Consider the following 24,056-nt stretch of genomic DNA (forward strand, 5'->3'; position numbering starts at 1 on the left):
CACGGGGACAGGGTACACAGGGACATGGGGATCGTGGGGATTTGGGGGGACATGAGGGGTACGTGGGGATGCCACCAGGGGACACACAAGAGAATGGTGACACCAGGGATGGAGGTGACGCTGAAACTGGAGACACGAAGGTTGGGAACATCAGGGCTAAGAGTGACACCAGGGCTGGAGACAACAAGGATGGAGGTGACACCAGAAACAGGGACACCAGGGTGCAGGTGACACAGGGTGACATGGGGTGACTGGGGACGACACGAGCTGCCCCTGGTGCCACTCACCCCGTGTCCCCAAGAGGGTCCAGCAGCGCGTCCCCGGGGGCGGGCGGTGGTCCCCGTAGGGCAGGCAGAGCGGGCGCAGGCTCCTCCCGAGCTGCAGGGGGTGCTGCAGCCGCAGCAGCGCCACATCGTGGCCCTGCCCGGCGCCCACGAAGGCCCCGTGGAGCTGCAGCCGCGACCCCGCGTGGGTGGCGCCACCCGCGGCCACCGCCCGCCAGCCCTGCGGGTCCTGAGCCCTGCGGGAAATGGGCCTCACCGCACGCCGGGGTCCCTCCCGGACGCCTGGGTCCCCTCCTGAACTCCTGGGACCCTCCTGGACACCTGGGTCCCCTCCTGAACTCTTGGGACCCTCCCAGACACCTGAGTCCCTCCCGGACACCTGGGTCCCCTCCTGAACTCCTGGGACCCTCCCAGACACCTGGGTCCCTCCCGGACACCTGGGTCCCCTCCTGAACTCCTGGGACCCTCCCAGACACCTGGGTCCCCTCCTGAACTCCTGGGTCCCTCCTGGACACCTGGGTCCCCTCCTGGACTCCTGGGTCCCTTCCAGATGCCTGGGTCCCTCCTGAACATCTGGGTCCCCTCCTGAACTCCTGGGTCCCTCCTGGACACCTGGGTCCCCTCCTGGACTCCTGGGTCCCTCCCGGATGCCTGGGTCCCTCCTGGATGTGGGGCGCTGCCAGTTGGTTTTGTGGCTCCCAGCCCCCATCCCGGGGGGTGTGTGTGGGTCGCTGTGGGGCAGGGGTCCCGTGGGGCACACTCACCCGATGAAGCACTGGGCGGCCGTGAGCACCCACCCCTCGGCCACCAGGGCCCCCCCGCAGCGCGGCTGCCCCTCCAAGAACAGGGTGACCACCCAGGGCCAGTCCGGCCGGGGGGGGAACGGGGGGGACAGGGGGGGTCCCCCCTGCATCCCGCAGCCTGGGGGGAAAACAGGGTCACACGGGACGGCTGGGTCCCCTCCCGGACGTCTGGGTACCCCCTGAACTCCTGGGTCCCCTCCCCCGAACTCCTGGGTGCCCCCCTGAACTCCCGGGTCCCCCCTCAGTTTAGGGTTTCCCAGCTCACCCAGGCATAGTCCGTCCTCCAGCCCAGCAGGGGGCGCCTCCCTGGGGCTGGGCGGGAAGGCGGCGGGCGGGAGGTGGCGCCGCAGCCACCGCGCGTGGGCCGGGAGCCCCGTGGCTACGGCCGGACCCCCCGCGCGGGCACAACCCGCCGAGAACGACAGGACCCCGGCCTGGACCCACCGACCGCTGGACAGACACACAACCGGGCCCCCCGAGTCCGCCTGGAGGGACACAGCCATAGAGATACCATAGACACGCCATGGCGACACTACAGAGCGTCTACAAACCTCATAGAGACACCATAGAGCATCTACAGGTACCATACAGGCACCTAAAGGCACCATAGATATCCACAGACACTCATAGAGACCACATACAGACCCACAGACACAAAACGGGCCCCCCCCCGAGTCCACCTGGGGGCTACAGAGCACCTGTAGACACCTATAAAGCTCTGTGTACCTATATAGAGCCCCATAGACCAGCACCAGTGCCCCCAAGTCCGCCTGGGACTCCCATAGGGCCCATACCCCCCACTATGGACTCTGTAGGGGACTCTATGCATTCTACAGGATCTGTAGGTGACCCTACGGATTCTACGGCATCTATAGAGTGTTCTATAGGTCCCTGACAGGCCCCATGCCCCTCCTGTCCGCCCACACACCATCCAGCGCCCCTGAACCCCCATAACCCCCACACCCCCCATATCCCTATGGGAGGTTCCCTAGGGTCTATAGGGTGTATATGTGGTTCTATAGGTACCTGGCAGGCTCCATGCCCCTCGGTTCCCCCCGCGCACACCATTCCGCGCCGGGCCGGCCGCTCCAGCTCGCGCCGCCGCAGGGTCCCGTGCAGACAGTTACAGGTCGGGGGGCTCAGCAGGGACAGCGCCACCTGCTGGAGGGGGGACCCCGCGGGCAGGGACACTGCGGGGGGACAGGGGACATGGGACAGGGGACAGGGCACAGGGAGACATGGGGGACAGGGAGACATGGGATAATGGGGACAATGGTGACAATGGGACAGGGAAACATGGGGACAGGGGGACAATGGGGTCAATGGGGACCAGGGGGACAGAGGGACAATGGGGACAGAGGGAAAATGGGACAATGGGGACAATGGGACAGGGGACAATGGGGACCATGGGATAATGGGGACGGGGGACATGGGGACAATGGGGACAAGGGGGCAATGAGACAGGGGACGATGGGCCATGGGGGCCATGTCCTCCCCCAATAGGACCCAGGCGTCCAAGTCCCCCTCACCGTTCTCGGCCACGTGTCCCCAGCCGGTGACCCAGCAGGTGGCGCCGTACGGGAGGGCGTGGCCGGGGCGGGGCAGGCACACGGGAGCCACGCCCGAGCCCGGCCCCGCCCACAGCGGCTCGGCCAATCGCAGCAGGGCCAGGTCGTGCCCGCCAGCAACGCCCCGGAAACCAGGGTGAACCAAGATGGCCGACAGCGCCCGCTGCTGCCCGCTGACCTCATCACTGACATCATCGCCATCGGCCAATCGGAGCCGCCCGGCCACCACCTGCCACGCACGCAGCTCCGCCCGGGGGCCCGAGGGGCTGGGGGCGGACAGGGGTGGCCCAGTAAAGTTTTAGGTGGCCCAATAGAGTTCTGGGTGGCCCAACCAGGTTCTAGGGCTCCCAACCGGGTTCTAGGTGGCCCAAGGGGGTTCCAAGTGGTTCCAGGGGGTTCAAGGGATCCCAGTGATGCTCTAGGTAGCCCAATTAGGTCCCAGGTGGCCCAAGGTGGTTTTAGGGGGCCCAATGACATTATAGGTGGCCCAGTGATGCTCTAGGTGGCCCAAGGGGGTTCTAGGGGGCTCAATGGGGGTCTGGGTGGCCCAAGGGGGTTCTAGGGGGCCCAATGACATTATAGGTGGCCCAGTGATGCTCTAGGTGGCCCAAGGGGGTTCTAGGGGGCTCAATGGGGGTCTGGTGGCCCAAGGAGGTTCTAGAGGGCCCAATGACATTATAGGTGGCCCAGGGGGGTTCCCAGGCTCTCCCAAGGCCCCAGGGGGTTCCTCAGCCCCCCCCCAAACCCCCAGACTCACCCTATGAAGCAGTGAGCGGCCGACAGGACCCATTGGGGGGCGACCAGGGTCCCCCCGCAGAAGTGCTGCCCCCGCAGCTGCAGACTCACCTGCCACGGCCACTGCCCGGCCCTGGCGGCCGAGCCCCCGACCACACGGCCCCGCTCGCGCTGCCGCCCGCACTCCAGCCCTGCCAACGCACCCGGACGCCTGGGTCCATCCGCCCCAGAAACCTGGGTCCCCCCCGGGACACCTGGGTTCCCCCCCTGGATCCCTGGGTCCCTCTCCCTGGACACCTGGGTCCCCTGGACTCCTGGGTTCCCCCCGCACACCTGGGTCCATCCCCCCCCAGAAACCTGGGTACCCCCTGGGACACCTGGGTTCCCCCCCTGGATGCCTGGGTCCCCTTAGGGGAGGGTCCCCCCGACTCCTGGGTTCCCCTCGCACGCCTGGGTCCATCCCCCCCAGAAACCCAGGTCCCCCCACAGGACACCTGGGTTCCCACCCCCCCGCATGCCTGGGTCCCTTTGGAGAGGGTCCCCTGGATGCCTGGGTCTGTTGTTCCTCCCCCTCCCATTTCAACCGTCCTGGGGGTTGTTGCGATAGCAGGAAAGGGGTTGCGACAGCAGGGGGGCGGGGATCGGGGTCCCTCCTGCAGTCCTGGGTCCCCTCCTGAACTCCTGGTTCCCTTTCCCAAACTCCTGGGTCCCCCCGGACTCCTGGGCCCCTCCAGAATGGCTGTGGGAGGAGCCATGGGGCTGCTCATGAATATACAAAGTCTCATTTGCATGTTTCTCACCTGGGGGAACCTCCCCAGCCGCAATTTCAGCGTCTGTGGGGAAAAATAATCAATAAAAATGGCGGTGACAGAACAGGGAGCCCCGCCCCCGCCTCAACGAGGGACACAGGAGTTCAGGAGGGACCCAGGCGTCCAGGGTTCATTTTTGGGGGCGATGACCTCAGGATTTTTGGGGGGTGGTGACGCCATCACCCCTTCCGGTCTGACTGGTCCAGCGGGCACCTCGCCCGGATGCCTGGGTCCCTTCTGGCGCCGGACGCCTGGGTCCCCTGGGGGGTCACCCATGTCCACTTCCCCCCCGCCCCCGTGTCCCCCCCACTCACGGAGCAGCAGCAGCAGCAGGAGGGCGGGGCTGGGGGGGGCGGGGCTCCGCATGGGGGGTCCTGGGGGGGACACAAGGGGATGGGGGTCAATGGGGGTCTGGGGGGTCATTAGGGGTCTATGGGGGGGAATCTGGGGGTCTATGTGGGTCTGGGGGGGTCATTGGGGGTCTAAGGGGGGGAGTCTGGGGATACATGGGAGGTCTCTGGGGGGGGTCATTGGGGGGTATCTGGGGGGTCCCTGTGGGTCTAAGGGGGGTGAGTCTGGGGGCCTGTGTGAGTCTGGGGGGTCGTTGGAGGTCTAAGTGGGGGAGTCTGGGGGTCTAGGGAGTCATTGGGGGTCTATTGGGGGAAGTCTGGGGGTCTATGTGGGCCTGGGGGTACATGGGGGGGTCTCTGGGGGGGTCCCTGTTGGTCTGGGGGGCTCATTGGGGGTCTATGGGGGGGAGCCTGGGGGGTCTATGTGGGTCTGGGGGTACATGTGGGGGTCTCTGGGGGGGTCCTTGTGGGTCTCTTTGGGGGTCCCCGTGGGTACCTGTGTGTCCCTGTCCGGGTGTCCCTGTCCGTGTCGCTGTCGCCACCTCCTCTGCCCGGCCCGGGCCCGGCGGCGGCCTTTTAACCCCTCGGCCCCGCCCGGACGCCTGGGTCCCCTTTCATGTGGGTTCCCCCCTCAGCGTGCACTACAGTTCCCAGCAGCCGCCGCGGCCAATCAACGTGCGGGGCGCCTCAGAGAGGGTGGGAGGAGCGGCGGGCGCTCCGGCCAATCAGCGCGCGGGGCGCCTCAGCGCAGGCGGGGCAGTGGGAGGAGCGGCGGGACCTCTGGTCCAATCGGCGGGCGCGGCGGGGCAGGGCGGACCAATGGGAAGAGCGGCGATGGCGGCGCGCGCGGCGGTGTGCCTGGCCGGGCTGGCGCTGTCGCTGTACGCGCTGCACGTGGAGCGGGAGCACGCGCGGGACCCCGCCTACCGCGCCGCGTGCGACCTGGCGCCCGCCGTGTCCTGCACGCGCGTGTTCGGCTCCCGGTAACCGGGAAAGGGGGGGGCGGGGGCGGGAACCGGCGCGCGGGTAAACAGCGCCACGCGGCGCGAGGGGCGGGGCTCTGGCGGCGGCCAATGGCGGGAGGAGCGGGGGGAAGGCTGTGGGCGCTAAGGGGGCGGTGGAGGCTGGGGCGGGGTGACACGCCCATGGCAGCGCTACATATGGGCATGGCGGGCGTGGCCATGCGCCTCGCATCTGCATATGGGGCGTGGTCACTCCATGTATGGGCATGGCGGGCGTGTCTCGGCAGGTGGGGGCGTGGCCTCGGGCTGGTGGAGCCGCTGCTGGGTCGCGACAGCGCCGCCAACGTCCCCAACGGCGCTGTCGGGGTCGCGTTCTACCTGCTGCAGGGGCTGCTGGGTACGGGCACTGGGAGCGCTGGGGACACTGGGGGACCCTGTCAACACGTTTCAGAGACACTAGGGGGGACACTGGGGACCCCTTAGAGACACTGGGAGGGCGCTGGGAGCGCTGGAGCGCACTGAGAGCACTGGAGGGCACTGGGACCACTGGGAGGGCACTGGGAGCGCATTTGCAGCACTGGAGGGCACTGGGACCGCTTTGGGAACACCCTGGGGGACCCTGTCAACCTGTCTCAGAGACACTGGGGGGGACACTGGGAGGGGGGGCACTGGGAACACCCTGGGGACGCTGCGGGGGGCACTGGGGACTCCTTAGGGACACTGGGGAGGGGCACTGGGGTCCCCTTGGGGACACTGGGGGGTGGGCACTGGGGACCCCTTGGGGACACTGGGCGGGGGGGGCACTGGGAGCACTGGGCACACCTTGGGGACACTGGGGGGGGCACTGGGGACTCCTTAGGAACACTGGGGGGGGCACTGGGGACCCCTTGGGGACACTGGGGGGGGCACTGGGAGCACTGGGGACACCTTGGGGACACTAGGAGGGGCACTGGGGACTCCTTAAGAACGCTGGGGGGGGCACTGGGCACACCTTGGGGACACTGGGGGGGGCACTGTGGACCCCTTGGGGACACTGGGCACACCTTGGGGACACTGGGGGGGCACTGGGGACTCCTTAGGAACACTGGGGGGGGCACTGGGGACCCCTTGGGGACACTGGGGGTGGCACTGGGCACACCTTGGGGACACTGGGGGGGCACTGGGGACCCCTTGGGGACACTGGGCACACCTTGGGGACACTGGGGGGGCACTGGGGACTCCTTAGGAACACTGGGGGGGGCACTGGGGACCCCTTGGGGACACTGGGGGGGACACTGGGGACTCCTTAGGAACACTGGGGGGGCACTGGGGACCCCTTGGGGACACTGGGGGGGCACTGGGCACACCTTGGGGACACTGGGGGGGGCACTGGGGACCCCTTGGGGACACTGGGGGGGCACTGGGCACACCTTGGGGACACTGGGGGGAGCACTGGGGACTCCTTAGGAACACTGTGGGGGGCACTGGGGACTCCTTAGGAACACTGGGGGGTGCACTGGGGACCCCTTGGGGACACTGCGGGGGGTACTGGGCACACCTTTGGGACACTGGGGGGGGCACTGGGCACACCTTGGGGACACCATTGCTCCCGTGTCCTCAGGGCCGGCGCGCGGGCGCGCGGTGACGCTGGTGCTGCTGGTGACGTCGGCGCTGTCGCTGGCGGCCTCGCTGTGGCTGGCGGGGGTGCTGGCGCTGGCGCTGCACGACCTCTGCCTGGTGTGCGTGAGCACCTACGCGCTCAACGGGCTCCTGCTGGCCCTCAACCTGAGGCGGCTGCGGAAACACAAAACACACTGAACCGAACCCAAAATTCAGGGGGGCGCGCCTGTGGGGTCACCTGATCCCCCCCAAAACACGGCGGTGTCACCTCATCCCGGTCCCAAATAAAACAGGGGGGTCACCTCATCCCCAAAATCATGGTGGTGTCGCCTCCTGTGTGACCGATGGGCTCTGACGGCTGCAAAAGCACGAAACACACCAGACTGAACCCAAAATTCAGGGGGACGCACCCGTGGGGTCACCTGATCCCCCCCAAAACACGGCGGTGTCACCTTATCCCGGTCCCAAACAAAACAGGGGGTGTCACCTCATCCCGGTCCCAAATAAAATAGGGGGTGTCACCTCGCCCCAAACGTACCGGTGTCACCGTGGGGTGTCCTGTGTGTCACCTCCTACCCAGGGAAGCGGGGCGCTGCAGGGGACACCCCAGAAAAGGGACCTAGGCATCCGGGACCCCTGACGGGGGGACCCAGGAGTGTGGGTCCTGCACCCCAAAAACAGACCCAGGCGTCTGGGACACCCTTAGTGCCCCCCAAAAAAAAAAGAAAAACCACCCAGGTCTTGGGAACCCCTACCTGAGGGGGAACAGGTGACTTGGGGACCCCCACGAGGGGACACGGGTGACGTGGGGACCCCAAGATTCGCGGGTTCCCCCTCGGGACTCCATTTCCCGCCCTTCACAAGATGGCGGCGACTCCTCCCCCGCCGCGCGCCGTTCCCGCCCTTTCGGGTCACGCGCCGTTCCCGCCCTTTCGGGGCGGGACGAACCATTTTGAGGGGAGCGGGGGGGAGCGTGGAGGAACCGTTCTGAGGGGAGGGAAGCGGACGGGACCACTCTGAGGAGAATCCCGGGGGGGTGGCGCGTTCCGGACGCCTGGGTCCGCTGGTGGGTGAGTCGGGGGGGGGCGCCCGGACGCCTGGGTCCCTTGTTTTGGAGGGAGGGGGACACGACGCTGAGGGGACAAGTGGGGACCCGGACGCCTGGGTCCCCTCTGAGGGAACAAGGAGGGGCCCAGACGCCTGGGTTCCTTGTGGGCCCGGAACTCCTGGGATCCCTCTGAGGGGACAAGGGGGGGCCCGGACTCCTGGGTCCATATTCCGGGGGGGTGTGAAAAAGGGGGCCCGAACTCCTGGGTCCCTTAGGGAGCGTGGGCTCCGTACTCCTGGGTCTCTTGTGTGTGGGGAGGGTTGTGGGTCCCCGTGTCCCCGCTTTGAGGGGACCCAGGAGTTCGGGAGGGACCCAGGCGTCCGGTTCCCCCCCCAGGAGATGCTGCGGCGGGTCCTGGGGGGCTGCCGGGGGGTCCCCGTGCCCCCCCGCGCCCCCTCCCGCGCGGCCACCGACCAACCCCCCCCGGCCGACCTGGCCCGCGAGCGCTCCAAGGCCGTCACCTCCTTCTACCACCAGCCCGCCATCGACGCCGCCGCCGAGAAGGTGGGGGGACCTGAAAATGGGGGGGACCCAGGCGTCCGGGAGGGGACCCAGGCGTCCGGGGGGAAGCTCCTTATTGGCGGGACTGGGTGTCCCAGGCGTCTGGGGGGACCCAGGCGTCCGGGAGGGGACCCAGGTGTCCAGGTGACATCTCCCACCGTGTCCCTCCCAAATGCAGCCCTCAGTGCGCCTGACCCCAACCACCATGTTGTACTCGGGGCGCTCGCAGGACGGGAGCCACATCCTGGTGAGTTGGGGGGACCCAGGCGTCCGGGAGGGACCCAGGCGTCCAGGTGGGTGGGTCCCTGAGAACAGGGGGCACCTCCTGGTGGCTTTGGGGACCTGTGTGGGTTTTGGTGGACCCCGGTGTCCCCTCTGAGGGACCCAGGCGTCGGCTGTGCCCCCCCCTTGCAGAAAAGCGCGCGGTACCTGCAGCAGGAGCTGCCGGTTCGAATCGCCCACCGCATCCAGGGCTTCCGTGGGCTGCCCTTCATCATCGGCTGCAACCCCACCATCCTGCACGTGGTGAGGGGGGACCCAGGCGTCCGGGGGAAACCCAGGAGTTCAGCAGGGGATGGGGGGGGGAACTAAAGTTTCAGGTTATGGGGGTGGGGGGGGTGGCGGAAAGGAGGGGACACCGAGGTGAGTGGGGGACAGATTAGAGGTGACACCAAGGGAAATGGGGGGACCTGGGGGACCCAGAAGTTCGGGGAGGGATCCCAGGAGTTCAGGGGGGGACCCAGGAGTTCGGGAGGGACCCAGGCGTCCGGGTGCTGACGTTCCCCCCCTCCCCCCCCCCAGCACGAGCTGTACATCCGCGCCTTCCAAAAACTGAGCGACTTTCCGAGGGTGAGTGTCACGCGGTGCCCCCGTGTCACCCTGACCCTGTCACCCTGTGTCCACGTGTCACCCCTGTCCCCGCCTGCCCCGTCCTCACGTCAGCCCTGTGTCCCTGCCCCACGGGGCGGGGGTGTCACCAGCTGTCCCCATGTCCCCGGGGTGTCCCCACGGTGTCCCCAGATCCAGGGCACGGCGGACGAGGCACGGTTCTGCGCGCTGCTGCGGGAACTGCTGGACGATCACAAGGACGTGGTGACGCTCTTGGCCGAGGGGCTGCGGGAGTGCAGGAGACACATCCGGGTACGCCTGGGTCCCCTCCCGAACTCCTGGGTCCCCTCCCGAACTCCTGGGTCCCCTCCCAAACTCCTGGGTCCCCTCCCAAACTCCTGGGTCCCCTCCCGAACTCCTGGGTCCTTCCCGAACTCCTGGGTCCCCGCAGGACGAGCAGCTGCTGCGGCCGTTCCTGGACCAGACGCTGACGTCGCGGTTGGGGATGCGCATGTTGGCCGCTCATCACCTGGCTCTGCACGAGGACAAGGTCCCCTATGCACCCTATAGATCCCATAGGTCCTATAGGGCCTCACGCTAACCCCCTATATCCCCTCAGCCTGACTTTGTGGGCATCATCTGCACCCGCCTGTCGCCCAAGAAGCTCATCGAGAAGTGGGTCGACTTTGCCCGGTGAGGCGCCTATAGATGTATATAGGGGGGCTGTGGGGAGCCGGGGGTCCCTATGGGGCTGTAGGGGCTTCTGTGCGTGTTCCCGGGCGTGCCTATGGCTTCCTATAGGCGCCTATGCGAGCACCAGTACGGAAACGCCCCCCGCGTGCGCATCAACGGACATGTGGCGGCGCGGTTCCCATACATCCCGCTGCCCCTGGACTACGTGCTGCCTGAGCTGCTCAAGAACGCCATGAGGTGCGGGACCTATGGGGGATGTAGGGGTGTATGGAGGGTTATATTGGGTACAGGGGTTATAGGGGCTGTATAGGGGGCTATAGGTTGCCATCCATCCTGCTCCCCCTGGACTGCCTGAGCTGCTCAAGAGCAGCACAAGGTATAGGGGCTGGAGGGGGATGGGGGCTATAGGGCACTGGGGGGTGTATAGGGGCTTATAGGGGACTGGGTGGGGGGGGATAAAGGCCCATAGGGGTGTGTGGGTCTATAGGGTGTGTGGGTCCCTGTTCCCAGGGCCACCATGGAGTCCCACCTGGACACCCCCTACAACGTCCCCGACATCGTGGTGACCATCGCCAACAACGACATCGACCTCGTCATCCGGTACGGACAGACAGACAGACACGCGGGGCCCAGGGGTCCCCAGGGCTGCATCTCCACACTGTCCTGGGGATGGTCCCCATGGCCCCGTGTTCCCCACAGTGTCCCCGTGGTCGGTTCCCCATGTTCCCCCCGGTCTCCTGTGTCCCCGCGTTCTCTATGGTGTCCCCACAGTCAATGTCCCCCTGTTCTGTGTTCCCATGTTCTCATGGTTGGTTCCCCATGGTCTCCTCACGTTCCCCCCGTTCTTCGGTGTCCCCATGGGTCTCTCCCATGTCCCCAGGATCTCGGACCGCGGCGGGGGGATCCCGCACGAGCTGCTGGACAAGGTGACCCAGTATCACTTCAGCACGGCCGAGAGCAGCGCCCAGGACCCCCGCCTGGGGGGGCCCTTCCGCCAGCTCATGGACCTCAGCAACAGCCCCATGCACGGGTAGGGACACGACGGTGACCCACGGGATGCTGTGACCTCAGCAGCAGCCCCACGCGTGGGTAGGGACACAGGGATGACCCACGGGGTGTGACCCACGGGGTGCTGTGACCTCAGCAGCAGCCCCATGCAGGGGTAGGGACACAAGAGGTGACACGGGGGGGTGGTAAAACTGAGGGGTGTGACATCTCAGGGTGTGACCGGTGGGCTGGTGACACCCGTGGGGTGGTGACCTGGTGGAGACCCAGTAGTGACCAGGGGTGTTTGACCCACGGGGTGGTGACACCATGGTGACCCCGGGGGGGTGGTGACCCAGGGGGGGTGATCCCAGGGGGTGTGACCCCAGAGTGTGACCCACGGGTGTTTCCCACGCTGCCGCAGGTTCGGGTTCGGGCTGCCCACGTCCCGGGCCTACGCCGAGTACCTGGGGGGGTCCCTGACGCTGCAGTCGCTGCAGGGGGTGGGCACCGACGTGTACCTGCGGCTGCGGCACATCGACGGCAAGGCCGAGAGCTTCCGCATCTAGGGCTGGACCCACGGCACCCACGGACCCCCAGCAGCACCACGGAGCTGAGCACGGACCCACAGAACCCGGGGTCACTGGGCAGCGTGGAGAACCAGCTGGTTCGTCTTGGTCAACGTGAGATCAGAATGGACCTGGAGAACATCCCCGTGTTGATGTTGGTCACCATGGTCCTGGAGAACATGCTCGTGTTGGACATCGGTCACTATGGACCTGGAGAACATCCCCGTGTTGATGTTGGTCACCATGGTCCTGGAGAACATCCTCGTGTTGGACATCGGTCACTATGGACCTGGAGAACATCCCCATGTTGGACACGGGTCACCATGGACCTGGAGAACCTCCCCGTGTTGGACATTGGCCACCATAGAGGTCAAGGAGCTCCTGGAGAACCTCCCCATGTTGGACATGGGTCACCATGGACCTGGAGAACATCCCTGTGTTGGACACGGGTCACCATGGACCTGGAGAACATCCCCGTGTTGGACGTGGGTCACCATGGAGGTCCAGGATCTTCTGAAGCAGCTTCTCCTGGTGCATCTTGGTCATGGTGGAGGTCGAGGAGCTCCTGGAGAACCTTTTGCTGGTTGTGGAGAACCTACTGCTGACCCTGGAGACCCTGCTCTGATTGGTCACTGACCCTGGAGACCCTGCTCTGATTGGTCACTGACCCCTGAGCTCCGCCCCCTCACTAGCGGAGCCTCATTAAAGCCGCAACTGCGACCACAGGCCAGGGGGAATCATTGGGCACCCTGTAGGAGCCCCTATACTTTGGTCCCCAGCCCTATAGGGGACACTGGAGGTTCTCTATACATTACTCCCCAGCCCTATAGGGGATACCCAGCACTATAGGAGCCCTTATACATCACTCCCCAGCCCTATAGGGCCTTCCCCCCCCCCCATAGGGGCCAGTGGAGGCTCCCAGCGGCGCAGCAGAGCCCGGCAGGGGTCACTAGAGGGCTCCTATAGGGCTCCCGAGGCCGCCATAGGGCTCCTATAGGTCTTCCATAGGCTCCTATAGGGCCGACCGAGCGGCGGGGGCCTCCCCGAACCACGTGACCCCAGTGGCTCCGCCCACCTCTCAGCCCTATGATTCCCCTTCAGCGGACGGAACCATCGCGGCGCCACGGGGCGGGGGGAGAAGCGGTTCCCCCCCCTTTTCCCGGAAGTGGCACGCGCCGGCCGAGGTTATAAAAGGCGGGCGAGGGGCAGCGGGGCCGCAGTCGCCACGTGGACGGGGAAGCGCAGGGGCCGCGATGGCGTCCAACGGTACGGGGGCAATTGGGGGGGTCCTAATGCCCCCCCATTTAACCTGGGGGGTCCCTGTTGCTCCCCTTAAACCGGGGGTGGGGAGGTCCTTACAGGCACCCCTCAACCCGGGGGATGGCGCTAAAATCGCGGGAGGGGACCCTAAAATTGGGGGGCGTCCCCGCGGGGTCCTAGTGCCCCCCCCAAACCGCGATGTCGCTTGCGTTCGGTTCGTTTTTAAAAGATATTTTTTAAATTGAGCGTTTTTCTTCGTATTTATTCACCCGCTTAGTAACCGTGTAACTGATTAATTTCGATCGTTATCGCTCTTGGCGGGAGGGGCTGTGATTTGATGCTTCCCCACGTCCGCGCGTGCAATTCTTCAGTAGTCCCCTGTCTCCGCTTTATTGTTAACGATGTTTTTAATTGTCCGCGATTGGGCTTTAAGCGTAAATTGCGTTTTGTGTTTGTTTTCGTTTTCTTTAAATAGGCGGATGGGGGGGGGCGGACAAAGCGCTGCTGGCGGAGAAAGCGGCGGAAGGGGGCAATTAAAACATAAACCTATGGATTAATATATGAGGAGTTTATGGATTAAAGTGTAAGAAGCGCGATTCAGAGGGGAAAAAAGAAAGGGTGGGCTTTTGGGGGGGGGGGGGTGGGGCGGATTTAACGGGCCCGTTGGCGCCATTTTGTGCGGGGCGTTTCCCGCCGGCGCCATTTTGTGCGCGCGCGCGCTGCCGCAGTCCCACATCCGGGTACTTCCCGCTTTTTAAATCAGCCCCCCGCCCGGGGCCATAAAACTCACTAAAGCCAAACAAAATAACCCACCCCCCCGGAAAAAATAAACACTGCGCGTTAAAAAAACGCCCCCCGGAGGGGGCTGTTGGGTTTAAAAAGCTTTATTTGCGTGTGAAATCCTCTGGGGTCGCTGTGAGAGCGGCCGCTCCGTTCCGCCGCCATTTTGTGAGGGGCTCGGACCCCCTTTTGTTCGGATAAACCCCCAAAGGGCCCCGTTTTGTGCCTTAGTTCGGCTCTTTCCGCTTTTTGGTGGTGAATAAACGACGTTGTTCGGTTCGTAACACAAAATCGTTTGTGTTTGTTTGCACAAGTAGTGATTTTGGGGGTAAATTTCTGTCAGTTTGTTTGAAAAAGCGGCTGCTCCACTATGGGGGGGAGGGCAGACCCCCTTTTCTTACACAAATCTGAGGAAAAACCCTGTATTTTCATTTGTCTTTAGCTTGGTAAAGCGCACAGTAGCTATATTTAGCATTTAGGGGCGTTTTTAAGGGGGATTTTCGCTTTCAAAGTGGAATTTTCGCTGCCCTGAGGGGGATAAGGACGCGCAGCCCCCCATCTTGGGCCTTCACTTGGTGGATTAAGTCACTGTATAGAGGGTATAACAGAGATGGTTTTAACAGCAATGAACTGAGGGTAGAACACGGCTGTGCGTGTTTATTGAGCCAATTAACAGCGGGTTTGGATGTATTTGGGGTATTTGCCCTTAGATTTGGGATTCTGAGCGGGATCAGCATTCACATCTTCTGTCTAACTAACTGATAATATCAATCACACAATAAACAGCACCGAATGTATACGATATGTTTGTGTTTAACCTCCTGTGCGTTTATTTGTGCAATTAACGACGTTTTTGGGGTGTCTCTCCCCCCAGATTACAGCCAGACGGCGACGCAGAGGTACGGCCCCCCCTTTCCTCCCCTTTGTCCCCCCCGGCCCCTCGGATCGCCGCCCTTGGCGGGGATTTGACCGTTTCTGGCCGTTCTGGCCCCGTTTGCGCAGCTACGGCGCCTACCCCGCGCCGCCGGGCCAGGGCTACTCGCAGCAGAGCAGCCAACCCTACGGGCAGCAGAGCTACGGCGGCTACGGCCAGAACAGCGACAGCTCCTACGGACAGAACAGCTACAGCTCCAGCTACGGGCAGAGCCAGAGCAGTGAGTGCACGGCGCACGGGGGCGGGCTTCTATAGGGGGGCAGAACCCGGCCGGACGGGGCTTCTATAGGGGGGCAGAACCCGGCCGGACGGGGCTTCTATAGGGGGGCAGAACCCGGCCGGACGGGGCTTCTATAGGGGGACAGAACCCGGCCGGACGGGGCTTCTATAGGGGGGCAGAACCCGGCCGGACGGGGCTTCTATAGGGGGACAGAACCCGGCCGGACGGGGCTTCTATAGGGGGGCAGAACCCGGCCGGACGGGGCTTCTATAGGGGGGCAGAACCCGGCCGGACGGGGCTTCTATAGGGGGGCAGAACCCGGCCGGACGGGGCTTCTGTAGGCGGGCAGAACCCGGCCGGACGGGGCTTCTGTAGGCGGGCAGAACCCGGCCGGACGGGGCTTCTATAGGGGGACAGAACCCGGCCGGACGGGGCTTCTATAGGGGGACAGAACCCGGCCGGACGGGGCTTCTATAGGCGAACAAAACTGCATCCAGAGAGGGCTGGAGCTTCTATAGGGGAACAAAACCCTGTCCAGACTGGGCTGGGGATTCTATAGGGGAACAAAACCCTGTCTGGACGGGGGTACGTGGGCAAAACCCATCTGGACGGGGTTGGGGATTCTATAGGGGAACAAAACCCTGTCCGGACAGGGCTGGGGCCTCTATAGGGGAACAAAACCCTGTCAGGATGGGGGTACGTGGGCAAAATCCCATCCGGACGGGGCCAGGATTTATATAGGGGAACAAAACCGTGTTTGGATAGGGTTGGGGCTTTTATAGAGGAACAAAACCCCATCCGGATGGGGCTGCGGCTTCTATAGGGGAACAAAACCTCATCCGGACAGGGCTTGGGCTTCTATAGAGGAACAAAAGGTGGGTGGATGGGGCACGGGCTTTTGACCCCATTCCAAACACCCTTTGGGGCACTTGACCCCATTCTGGGGGTTTTACAGAGCTTATAGTGACAAAAGCACCGTTCCAAACGGATTTGGGGCATCGGGTCCCGTTCCAAACGGGTTTGGGGTGTTGGATCCCATTCCAGGGTTTCCCAGGTCCCAGCGCACGATTTGGGGCTGTTTCTCCCCATTTTTGGGGCCGTTTCTCCCCGTTTCTGAGGCCGTTTGTTCCCGCAGGCTACAACACGCAGTCGACCCCCCAGGGCTACGGCAGCGGGGGCTACGGCAGCGGGCAGAGCTCGCAGAGCTCCTACGGTCAACCCTCCTCCTACCCCAGCTACTCACAGCCGCCCGCGGGGGGCGGCAGCTCCGGAAGGTACCCCGGGGGGCTGCAGGGGGGGTTTGGGGCGGGACAAGGGCCGTTTGGGACGGGAACGGAGCGTCTGTGCGCTTTGCCGTTGCAGCAGCTACGGGAGCAGCTCACAGAGCTCCAGCTACGGGCAGCCCCCCCCCAGCAGCGGCTACAGCCAGGGGGGGTACAGCGGGGGCCAGGGGGGCTACGGCCAGCAGGGCTACACCCCCAGCAGCAGCTACAGCCAGCAGGGCCAGTACAGCAGCAGCACCTGTGAGTGGCGGCGGCCCGAGGGGCTTGGGGGGTCCTGATGGGATTTGGGGCGGTCCTGAGGGGGCTTGGGGGGTCCTTGGAGGGGTCCTGAGGGGATTTGGGGGATCCTAATAGGGATTTGAATGGGTCCTGATGGGATTTGAGGGGGTCCTGAGGGAGCTTGTGGGGGTCCTGAGGGAGTTGGGGCGTCCTGAGAGGGTTTTGGGGGTCCTGATGGGATTTGGGGGGTCCTGATGGGATTTGAGAGAGTCCTGAGGGGGCTTGGGGGGTCCTTGGGGGGATCCTGAGGGGATTTGGGGGTCCTGAGTGGCTTGGGGGAGTCCTGAGGGGATTTGGGGGATCCTGAGGGGGCTTGTGGGGGTCCTGATGGGCTTTGGGGGGTCCTGGGGGTGTCCCGAGGGGGTTTGGGGGGTCCTGAGGGGCTTTGGGGGATCCTAATAGGGATTTGTGGGGGTCCTGAGGGAGTTGGGGGGTCCTGATGGGATTTGTGGGGTCCCGAGGGGGTTTGGGGGATCCTAATAGGATTTGAGGGGGTCCTGATGGGATTTGTGGGGTCCCGAGGGGGTTTGGGGGATCCTGATGGGATTTGAGGGGGTTTGGGTGTGGTTTGGGGGGGTTCCTGCCCGTTTTGGGGCCGTTCCCGACCCGTTTGCGGTGTCTGCAGCCAACAGCTACGGGCAGGAGCAGCCGGCGCTGGGCGGCGGGTACCAGGACTCGAGCGGCGGTTACGGGCAGCAGGAGCGGAACCGCGGCCGCGGCGGCTACGGCCGGGGGGGCTACGAGCGGGGGGGCCGCGGCAGCCGCGGCGGACGCGGAAACACCATGGGGTAGGTGTCCGGGGGGGACGGCGCTTTGGGGGCAGAACCCGCGGTTTGGGGACAAAAAGCCCCACAGTTTGGGGTTGATAAACCCGCAGTTTGGGGGTCAGAAACACCCACAGATTTGGGTTGAAAAACCCACGCTTTTGGGTCAATAAACCCACGGTTTTGGGGTCCAAAAACCCCACAGTTTTGGGTCAAAAAGCCCCACAGTTTGGGGTCAAAAAACCGTACAGTTTTGGGTTGAAAAACCTGCCGTTTGGGGTCGATAAACCCACGGTTTGGGGTTGAGACACCCACAGTTTTGGGTTGAAAAACACAGTTTTGAGTTGAAAAACACAGTTTTGGGTCAAAAATGCAGCTTTGGGTTGATAAATGCACAGCTTTGGGGTCCAAAAACCCCATAGTTTTGGGTTGAAGAACCCACAGTTTTGGGGTCAAAAGCACCCACAGTTTTGGGTTGAAAAACCTGTAGTTTGGGGTCAGAAACACCCACAGTTTTGGGTTGAAAAACCTGCAGTTTTGGGTCAAAAAGCCCCACAGTTTTGGGTCAAAAAATGCAGCTTTGGGTTGATAAACGCACAGTTTTGGGGTCAATAAACCCCACGGTTTTGGGTTGATAAACCCACAGTTTGGGGCTGAAAAACCTGCAGTTTTGGGTCAAAAAACCGCACAGTTTTGGATTGAGAAACTCACAGTTTTGGGGTCACAAAGCCCCACAGTTTTGGGTTGAAAAAGCTGCAGTTTGGGGTCAGAACCACCCCCGGAAATAAAGGGCTGGAGGGGGTGCGGCCCAGGCGCCACATTTGAACCAAAATCGGCACAAACGCCCCCAAAATGCAACTGAGAGGGGGGCGCCGAGAGGTGGTTGAACCCTCCCCGAAACGGGGGGAAAAAGGTGCTTTTTGGGCAAAAAGCGACACTCGGCAAAGCTGGTTGTGACGGTCACCGGAGTCTCTGGTCGCAATGGGCTTTTGGGGCAAAAAAGGAGGAAAACGGTGCGTTTTGAGGTCGCTGCGGAGCAAACATAAAAAACCACAAGGTTGGGCTTAAATTTAACCATAAAAAGGCCGGTTTTGGGTGTTTTGAGAGCGTGTGTGCGGCGCAGGACACCAAGCGTTGGGTTTGCGCGCCTCGCCCCCCCCGTTTTGGGCCGAAAACGCCGCTTTTTGGGCCGGCGGGAGGTGAGTATGGGGGGGGGCGCTCGGCGCCGCCTTGGTGGTTTTTTTTGGGGTGTTTTGAGGGTTTTTTGGGACCTTTTTGTCGTGCCTGTTAACAAACTGTGCGTTTTGTGTGCCGCAGGTGCGAAAGGCAGCGAAACCTGCCCAATGCGACGCTCTTTTTGGGTTAAAAAATGGCAAAAAAGGGGGCAAAGTGCCAAAAATAACCACAAAGCCAAAGTGAGGATAAAAAAGCCCAAAAAAAGGCGATGTGAAAAATGTGGATTTTCAGGGTTGGGAAGCGACGCCGAGGGGAGGGGGAGGGGGGGAAAATGAGGTGAAAACGGCCAAATTTGGGGGTTTTTTGGTGCATCCGGCGGCTGAGAGGAAGCGGCGGCGGCGGCTGGAGGAGGAAACTGCTCAAAAGCGCTCGTTTGGCCCCAAAAATAATAGGCAGGGTGATTAAAATGCAACGTGATTATCTTCCCGTTTATCTCCTCAGCGGTGGTGAGCGCGGTGGCTTCAATAAATTCGGTGGTAAGTGCCAAAAGTTGGGCGTTTGGACCCAAAAAACGCGCCGAGGTCAAAGTGTTTTTAACCCATTTCTCCCCCCCGTGAGCAGTTTTGGGGTGAAAAACCCCAAAATAGGGGTTTGTAGCGAGCGGCCGGAGGCGAAATATCCGTCAAAAGGGGCGATTTTGGGGTAAACGGTGGAAAAACAGCGACGCACAATGGGTTGAAAAACACCCGGAATGGGACTCGCAGAAAATGGTTTTTGAACAAAAAATGATGGTTTTTTGAGTGAAAATGGTGGTTTTTGAGGTAAAATGGTGGTTTTTTGAGGTAAAATGGGTGGTTTTGAGGCAAAACGGTTGCATGTGGTAAAAAAAGCGGATCGACAAAAGGTTTGGTGCAAAGTTTGGGAAAATGAGGTGAAAAAGGTGGATTTTGGGGCCTGGTGTGAAGTGCCGGTGACCGGAGGTTGGTGAAAATGGTGAAATGTGGGGTTTTGGCCCCAAAACGGGGCGCGAGCCGCAGTGAAGCTGGTCCGACCCAATCCCGCACCGTTCTCGTGGGCGTTTTGAGGTGAAAAGGGAGCGTTTTGGGGACGAAACGCAAAGCGAAGCGCCCCCCGTTTTGGGGGGGAACCGGTGGAAAGCACGAGGTTGGCCAAAATGGTGATTTTTCGCCCCAAAAAGGGGCGCGGGTTCAAGAAAACAAGGCGGTTTTTTCCCCCCAGTTTGTCCCTTTTTGGGGGGCGGCGGGAGGGGCCGGGGGGTGAGATTAATTAGCTAATTAAGCAATTAATGCTCGGCCTTTTGATTCTTGCATGTGCTGAAGGACCTCGGGACCAAGGGCCGCGGCACGATCCTGGTAACGAGGGCTAATTAATTAATTGGGCTAATTGGGGGAAGGGGGAAAGGGTCACTGGGGGGTAATTAGAGGGTTGATTGGGGGTTAATGGGAAGGGGCAATTGGAGGGTAATTGGGGTTGATGGGGGGGGAGAGGGTTAAATGGGGGGGTAATAAGAGGATTAACTAGGGGTTAATGGGGAGGGAGGATTAATTGGGATAATGGGAGGATTAATTGGGGGCTGATGTGGATTAATTTAGGCTAATGAGCGGGAGATTAATTAGGGGCTAATGAGAGGATCAATTTGGGCTAATGAGGGGGAGAGGGTTAATGGGGCAGAAGAACTAATTGGGGGCTAATAATAGTTAATTGGGGTTAATGGAGAAGTGGATTAAGTGGGGTAATGGGGGAGAAGATTTAATTGGGGGGCTCATGAGGGCTAATTGGAGTTTAATTAGGGTGATTAATTAGGGGCTAATGAGGGGAATGGGGCTGCTCAGCGTTGAAGGGTTGATGAGCTCGTTAAGGCCAAAGGGCTTGGGGGGGTGGGTTAATGAGGTTGGGCAGGGGGTTAACGAGGTTAATGAGCGCTAACGAGGCATTGCTAACGAGCTGTTCCCGCAGGCGAGCAGGATAACTCGGACAACAACACCATCTTCGTGCAGGGCCTGGGCGAGAACGTCACCGTGGAGTCGGTGGCCGATTACTTCAAACAGATCGGCATCATCAAGGTGAGCGCCTCATTAATCCCCGTGAGGCGTTAATGAGGTGTTAACGAGGCACTAACGGGGCTCTTCCCCCCCAGACCAACAAGAAGACGGGGCAGCCCATGATAAATTTGTACACGGACCGCGAGACCGGGAAGCTCAAGGGGGAGGCGACCGTGTCCTTCGACGACCCCCCCTCGGCCAAGGCCGCCATCGACTGGTTCGATGGTGAGACCCGAAACCCCTGGAATTCACCCCAAGACTTCTCCTGTCATCCACTGGTTTGACAGCGCAACCGCCCCCGTCAACTTGGTTCGAGCCAAACTCCTCCCCCCCGCCTTGACTTGGTTTGATCCAACCCCTCCTCACCGTTGATTGGTTCAACCGCCTGAAATTCACCCCAAAATGCCCCCCCTTGACTTTGTTCAACCCAAACTCCCCCCCCCCTTTACGTGGTTTGACCCAACCCCCCCCCAGTATTGACTGGTTCAACAGTGAGACCTAAACCCCCTAAGATTCACCCTGAACCCCCCCGCTGCCGACTTGGTTTGACCCAAAACTCCCACTCTTTTGACTGGTTCAACAGTGAGACCCAAAACCCATTGAATTTATCCCAAAATCGCCTTCTATCAACTGGTTTGACCCCCTGAATTCACCCCAACCCCCCTGCCGTTGACATGGTTTGACCCACAACTCCTCCGCCATCGACTGGTTGACAGACCCAAAACCTCCTGAATTCACCCCAAATCCCCTCATTTTGGGCCAAATCCGCTGCTTTTCAGGCAAGGAGTTCTCCGGGAACCCCATCAAGGTGTCGTTCGCCACTCGCCGCGCCGACTTCAACCGCGGGGGCGGCCGGGGTGGCCGCGGCCGGGGAGGTGAGACCCCAAAACTGCTCTGTTGCACGCCAAATCCCCTTTTTTCACCCAAAATCCCCCCTTTTCACCTCGTTTTGTCCCCGCGCAGGCCCCATGGGCCGGGGTGGCTTCGGCGGCTCCGGTTCCGGCGGCTCCGGCCGCGGTGGCTACTCGAGCGGGGGAGGGGGCCAGCAGCGCGCCGGCGACTGGAAGTGCCCAAACCCGTGAGTGGGATGGACTGGGATATACTGGGGGGGCACTGGGAGGGGATTGGGGTGGACTGGGAGGGGATTGGGGAGGACTGGGAGGAGGGGATTAGAGGGGAGTGGGGGGCACTGGGCTGTACTGGGGGGCACTGGTCTGTACTGGGAGGCAACTGGTGTCCCCATCTCCCCAGGGCCTGCGAGAACATGAACTTCTCGTGGCGCAACGAGTGCAACCAGTGCAAGGCCCCCAAACCCGAGGGGCCCGGCGCCCCACACATGGGGGGCAAGTACCCCGGCGGGGGCGGCCCCCGCGGAGCCAACCACATGGGTGAGAGACTGGGATGGACTGGGGGGAACTGGGATGGACTGGGAGGGGATTTGAGGGAACTGGGATGGACTGCGGGGAACTGGGAAGGGACTTGGGGGCACTGGGATGGATTGGGAGGGCATCAGAGGGGATTGGGGGGAAGAATGGGAGGGGATGAGGGGGATCTGGGATGGACTGGGAGGGGGCTGGGGGGCACTGGGAGGGGATTGGGGGGAACTGGGAGGGCATCAGAGGGGATGGGGCGGGACTGGGAGGCACGAGGAGCGAACTGGGGGCCCTGGGGTGAAGTGGGGGTACTGGCTCCCCCGTGACCTCCCAACCCCGGTGTTGGGGTGGCAGGCGGTGGTGGCGGCGGCTTCGGCGAGGAGCGGCGCGGCGGCCGTGGCGGCTTCGAGCGCGGCGGCTACCGGGGCGGCCGGGGCGGCGAGCGCGGTGGCTTCCGAGGGGGCCGGGGAGGCGACCGCGGCGGCTTCGGGCCCGGGAAGATGGATTCCAGGTAACTACGGGGGGTGTTCACTCTGGAGACTACTGACAACGGGGCAGGGAAGCTGCTCAGCGGGGGAAGTGGTAGGTTCCAGAGTTTTAACGCTGCATGGCGTACACTGTAGATGTTATCAGTAGGTTCCAGAGTTAACGCTGCACTGGGTGCACTCTAGATGTTATCAGTAGGTTCCAGAGTTAACGCTGCACTGGGTGCACTCTAGATGTTATCAGTAGGTTCCAGAGTTAACGCTGCACTGTGTGCACTCTAGATGTTATCAGTAGGTTCCAGAGTTAAAGCTGCACTGGGTGCACTATAGATGTTATCAATAGGTTCCAGAGTTAACGCTGCACTGGGTGCACTTTAGATGTTATCAGTAGGTTCCAGAGTTAACGCTGCACTGGGTGCACTCTAGATGTTACCAATAGGTTCCAGAGTTAACGCTGCACTAGGTGCACTCTAGATGTTATCAATAGGTTCCAGAGTTAACGCTGCACTGGGTGTATTGTAGAGGTGATGAGTAGGTCGCAGAGTTAACACCACATTCTGTGCCCTATGGAGATGCTGGAGGCTGTTAACTCTGGAGCCTACTGACAGCTGTTGGCAGTTCCCTTGGGGTGCCTGCCATCATTAGGGCCTAGAGTGAACGCTGCGTTGCTGCTTCCAGCCTGCGGGCTGTTGAGACAGCGTGTTAACTCTGGGCCCTACTGATGGTCAGAATCCAAGCTCTATTACTGTTAACCTTGGACCCTACTGATGGTCGGAATCCAAGCTCTGTTACTGTTAACTCTGGTCCCTACCGACAGCCACTGTTAACTCTGGTCCCTACTGACGCCTGTCTCTTCTCTCCGCAGGGGCGACCACCGGCAGGATCGCCGCGAGAGGCCCTACTGACCCCCCCCTGCACCCCCTCACGTTTTTTACTCGGGGCCCCTCCCCCCGGCCCTGCCCCCCGCGGGGTCCCCCCGCTTTTAACCCCCCTCCCCCTCCTGCCCCCATTAAAGTCTGTGGGACAACTCGGCCTCGCCTGTTGCTGGGGGGAAGGGGAGGGGGGGTGGCTGCTCTTTGCCCTCATTAGGCTCCAGAGTGAACGCGGCCCTAATGAGGGGCTTCCGGCCGCCGGGCTCATTAAGGTGCTCGTTAACCGCTCGTTAGGCCCTGACGTGGCGCAGGGCGGGGCCCGGCCCCTTCCGGTGCCCGTGACTCAATGTATAGGGGCCGGGAAAGGGGAGGGTGTCATAGAAGAGGCTGAGGGGGGAGGGACTGATAGAGGTAGCTATAGGGGGCCTGGGGTGGGGGGAACTACAGGGACACCTGTGGGGGGGAGCCTATGGAGAGAGGATTATAGAGGCAGTTAATGTATGGGAGGGGTTAGACCCTATAGAAAATGCGAGTTCTCTGGGCTCGGGAGCCTGTAGAACACCTGTGGGGCTCCTATGGTTGGTGAATCCACGTATAGAAAATACAGGGAACCTGTAGGTTACTTGGGGTTGGTTGGAATAGAGAGGTTTGAACTCCCTATAGACTCAGGGGGTTCCATATAGTGCCCGTATAGAGGACGCTGGGCCCCTTAAGGGGGCGTGGCCGCGCAGGTGGTGGTGGGCGGGGCCCCGGCGCGGCAGGTGCCGCTGGAAC

At 62.4% G+C, this 24,056-nt stretch overlaps 4 protein-coding genes across 8 annotated transcripts; 3 read left to right on the forward strand and 1 right to left on the reverse strand.

The window, feature by feature from the left end:
• Nucleotides 1–61: 61 nt before the first annotated feature.
• On the reverse strand, nucleotides 62–5,433 carry LOC136114215 (serine protease 33). Of its 2 annotated transcripts, none has more exons than XM_065859538.2 (9): nucleotides 5,046–5,433; nucleotides 4,514–4,573; nucleotides 4,191–4,223; nucleotides 3,413–3,581; nucleotides 2,617–2,921; nucleotides 2,114–2,277; nucleotides 1,353–1,572; nucleotides 1,049–1,205; nucleotides 62–520 (listed from the first exon to the last, which is right to left on the reverse strand). In XM_065859538.2, the coding sequence occupies exons 2-9, from the start codon at nucleotides 4,563–4,565 to the stop codon at nucleotides 157–159; spliced, it is 1,464 nt and encodes a 487-aa protein (XP_065715610.1). In that variant the 5' UTR covers nucleotides 4,566–4,573; nucleotides 5,046–5,433; the 3' UTR covers nucleotides 62–156. The 2 variants fall into 2 exon arrangements, 1 of the variants encoding a protein (XP_065715610.1); XR_011736217.1 differs by lacking the exon at nucleotides 62–520 and adding an exon at nucleotides 773–857 and having other exon boundaries at nucleotides 897–1,205.
• Nucleotides 5,340–7,428, forward strand: VKORC1 (vitamin K epoxide reductase complex subunit 1). Its single transcript, XM_065859553.2, has 3 exons — nucleotides 5,340–5,532; nucleotides 5,799–5,908; nucleotides 7,112–7,428. Exons 1-3 carry the CDS (start codon nucleotides 5,369–5,371, stop codon nucleotides 7,306–7,308), a joined length of 471 nt encoding a protein of 156 aa, XP_065715625.1. The 5' UTR covers nucleotides 5,340–5,368; the 3' UTR covers nucleotides 7,309–7,428.
• A 652-nt stretch (nucleotides 7,429–8,080) lies between these two features.
• Nucleotides 8,081–12,518, forward strand: BCKDK (branched chain keto acid dehydrogenase kinase). 3 transcript variants are annotated; one of them, XM_065859545.2, is made up of 12 exons: nucleotides 8,081–8,180; nucleotides 8,555–8,722; nucleotides 8,898–8,966; nucleotides 9,134–9,244; nucleotides 9,521–9,568; nucleotides 9,740–9,859; nucleotides 9,999–10,097; nucleotides 10,167–10,240; nucleotides 10,349–10,477; nucleotides 10,751–10,840; nucleotides 11,121–11,270; nucleotides 11,649–12,518. In XM_065859545.2, the coding sequence occupies exons 2-12, from the start codon at nucleotides 8,558–8,560 to the stop codon at nucleotides 11,791–11,793; spliced, it is 1,200 nt and encodes a 399-aa protein (XP_065715617.1). In that variant the 5' UTR covers nucleotides 8,081–8,180; nucleotides 8,555–8,557; the 3' UTR covers nucleotides 11,794–12,518. The 3 variants fall into 3 exon arrangements, with proteins under 3 accessions (XP_065715617.1, XP_065715615.1, XP_065715616.1); XM_065859543.2 differs by having other exon boundaries at nucleotides 9,521–9,859; XM_065859544.2 differs by having other exon boundaries at nucleotides 8,086–8,176; nucleotides 9,521–9,859.
• Nucleotides 12,519–12,666: 148 nt separating this feature from the next.
• On the forward strand, nucleotides 12,667–23,437 carry FUS (FUS RNA binding protein). Of its 2 annotated transcripts, none has more exons than XM_065859541.2 (15): nucleotides 12,667–13,059; nucleotides 14,708–14,732; nucleotides 14,836–14,987; nucleotides 16,123–16,261; nucleotides 16,350–16,510; nucleotides 17,175–17,337; nucleotides 18,991–19,025; nucleotides 19,830–19,862; nucleotides 20,467–20,573; nucleotides 20,648–20,777; nucleotides 21,332–21,427; nucleotides 21,516–21,630; nucleotides 21,804–21,940; nucleotides 22,280–22,436; nucleotides 23,276–23,437. In XM_065859541.2, exons 1-15 carry the CDS (start codon nucleotides 13,047–13,049, stop codon nucleotides 23,313–23,315), a joined length of 1,503 nt encoding a protein of 500 aa, XP_065715613.1. In that variant the 5' UTR covers nucleotides 12,667–13,046; the 3' UTR covers nucleotides 23,316–23,437. The 2 variants fall into 2 exon arrangements, with proteins under 2 accessions (XP_065715613.1, XP_065715614.1); XM_065859542.2 differs by having other exon boundaries at nucleotides 16,353–16,510.
• The last annotated feature ends 619 nt before the right edge of the window (nucleotides 23,438–24,056 follow it).

The sequence above is a fragment of the Patagioenas fasciata genome, chromosome 37, assembly GCF_037038585.1.
Source record: "Patagioenas fasciata isolate bPatFas1 chromosome 37, bPatFas1.hap1, whole genome shotgun sequence".
NCBI classification, from domain to species: domain Eukaryota; kingdom Metazoa; phylum Chordata; class Aves; order Columbiformes; family Columbidae; genus Patagioenas; species Patagioenas fasciata.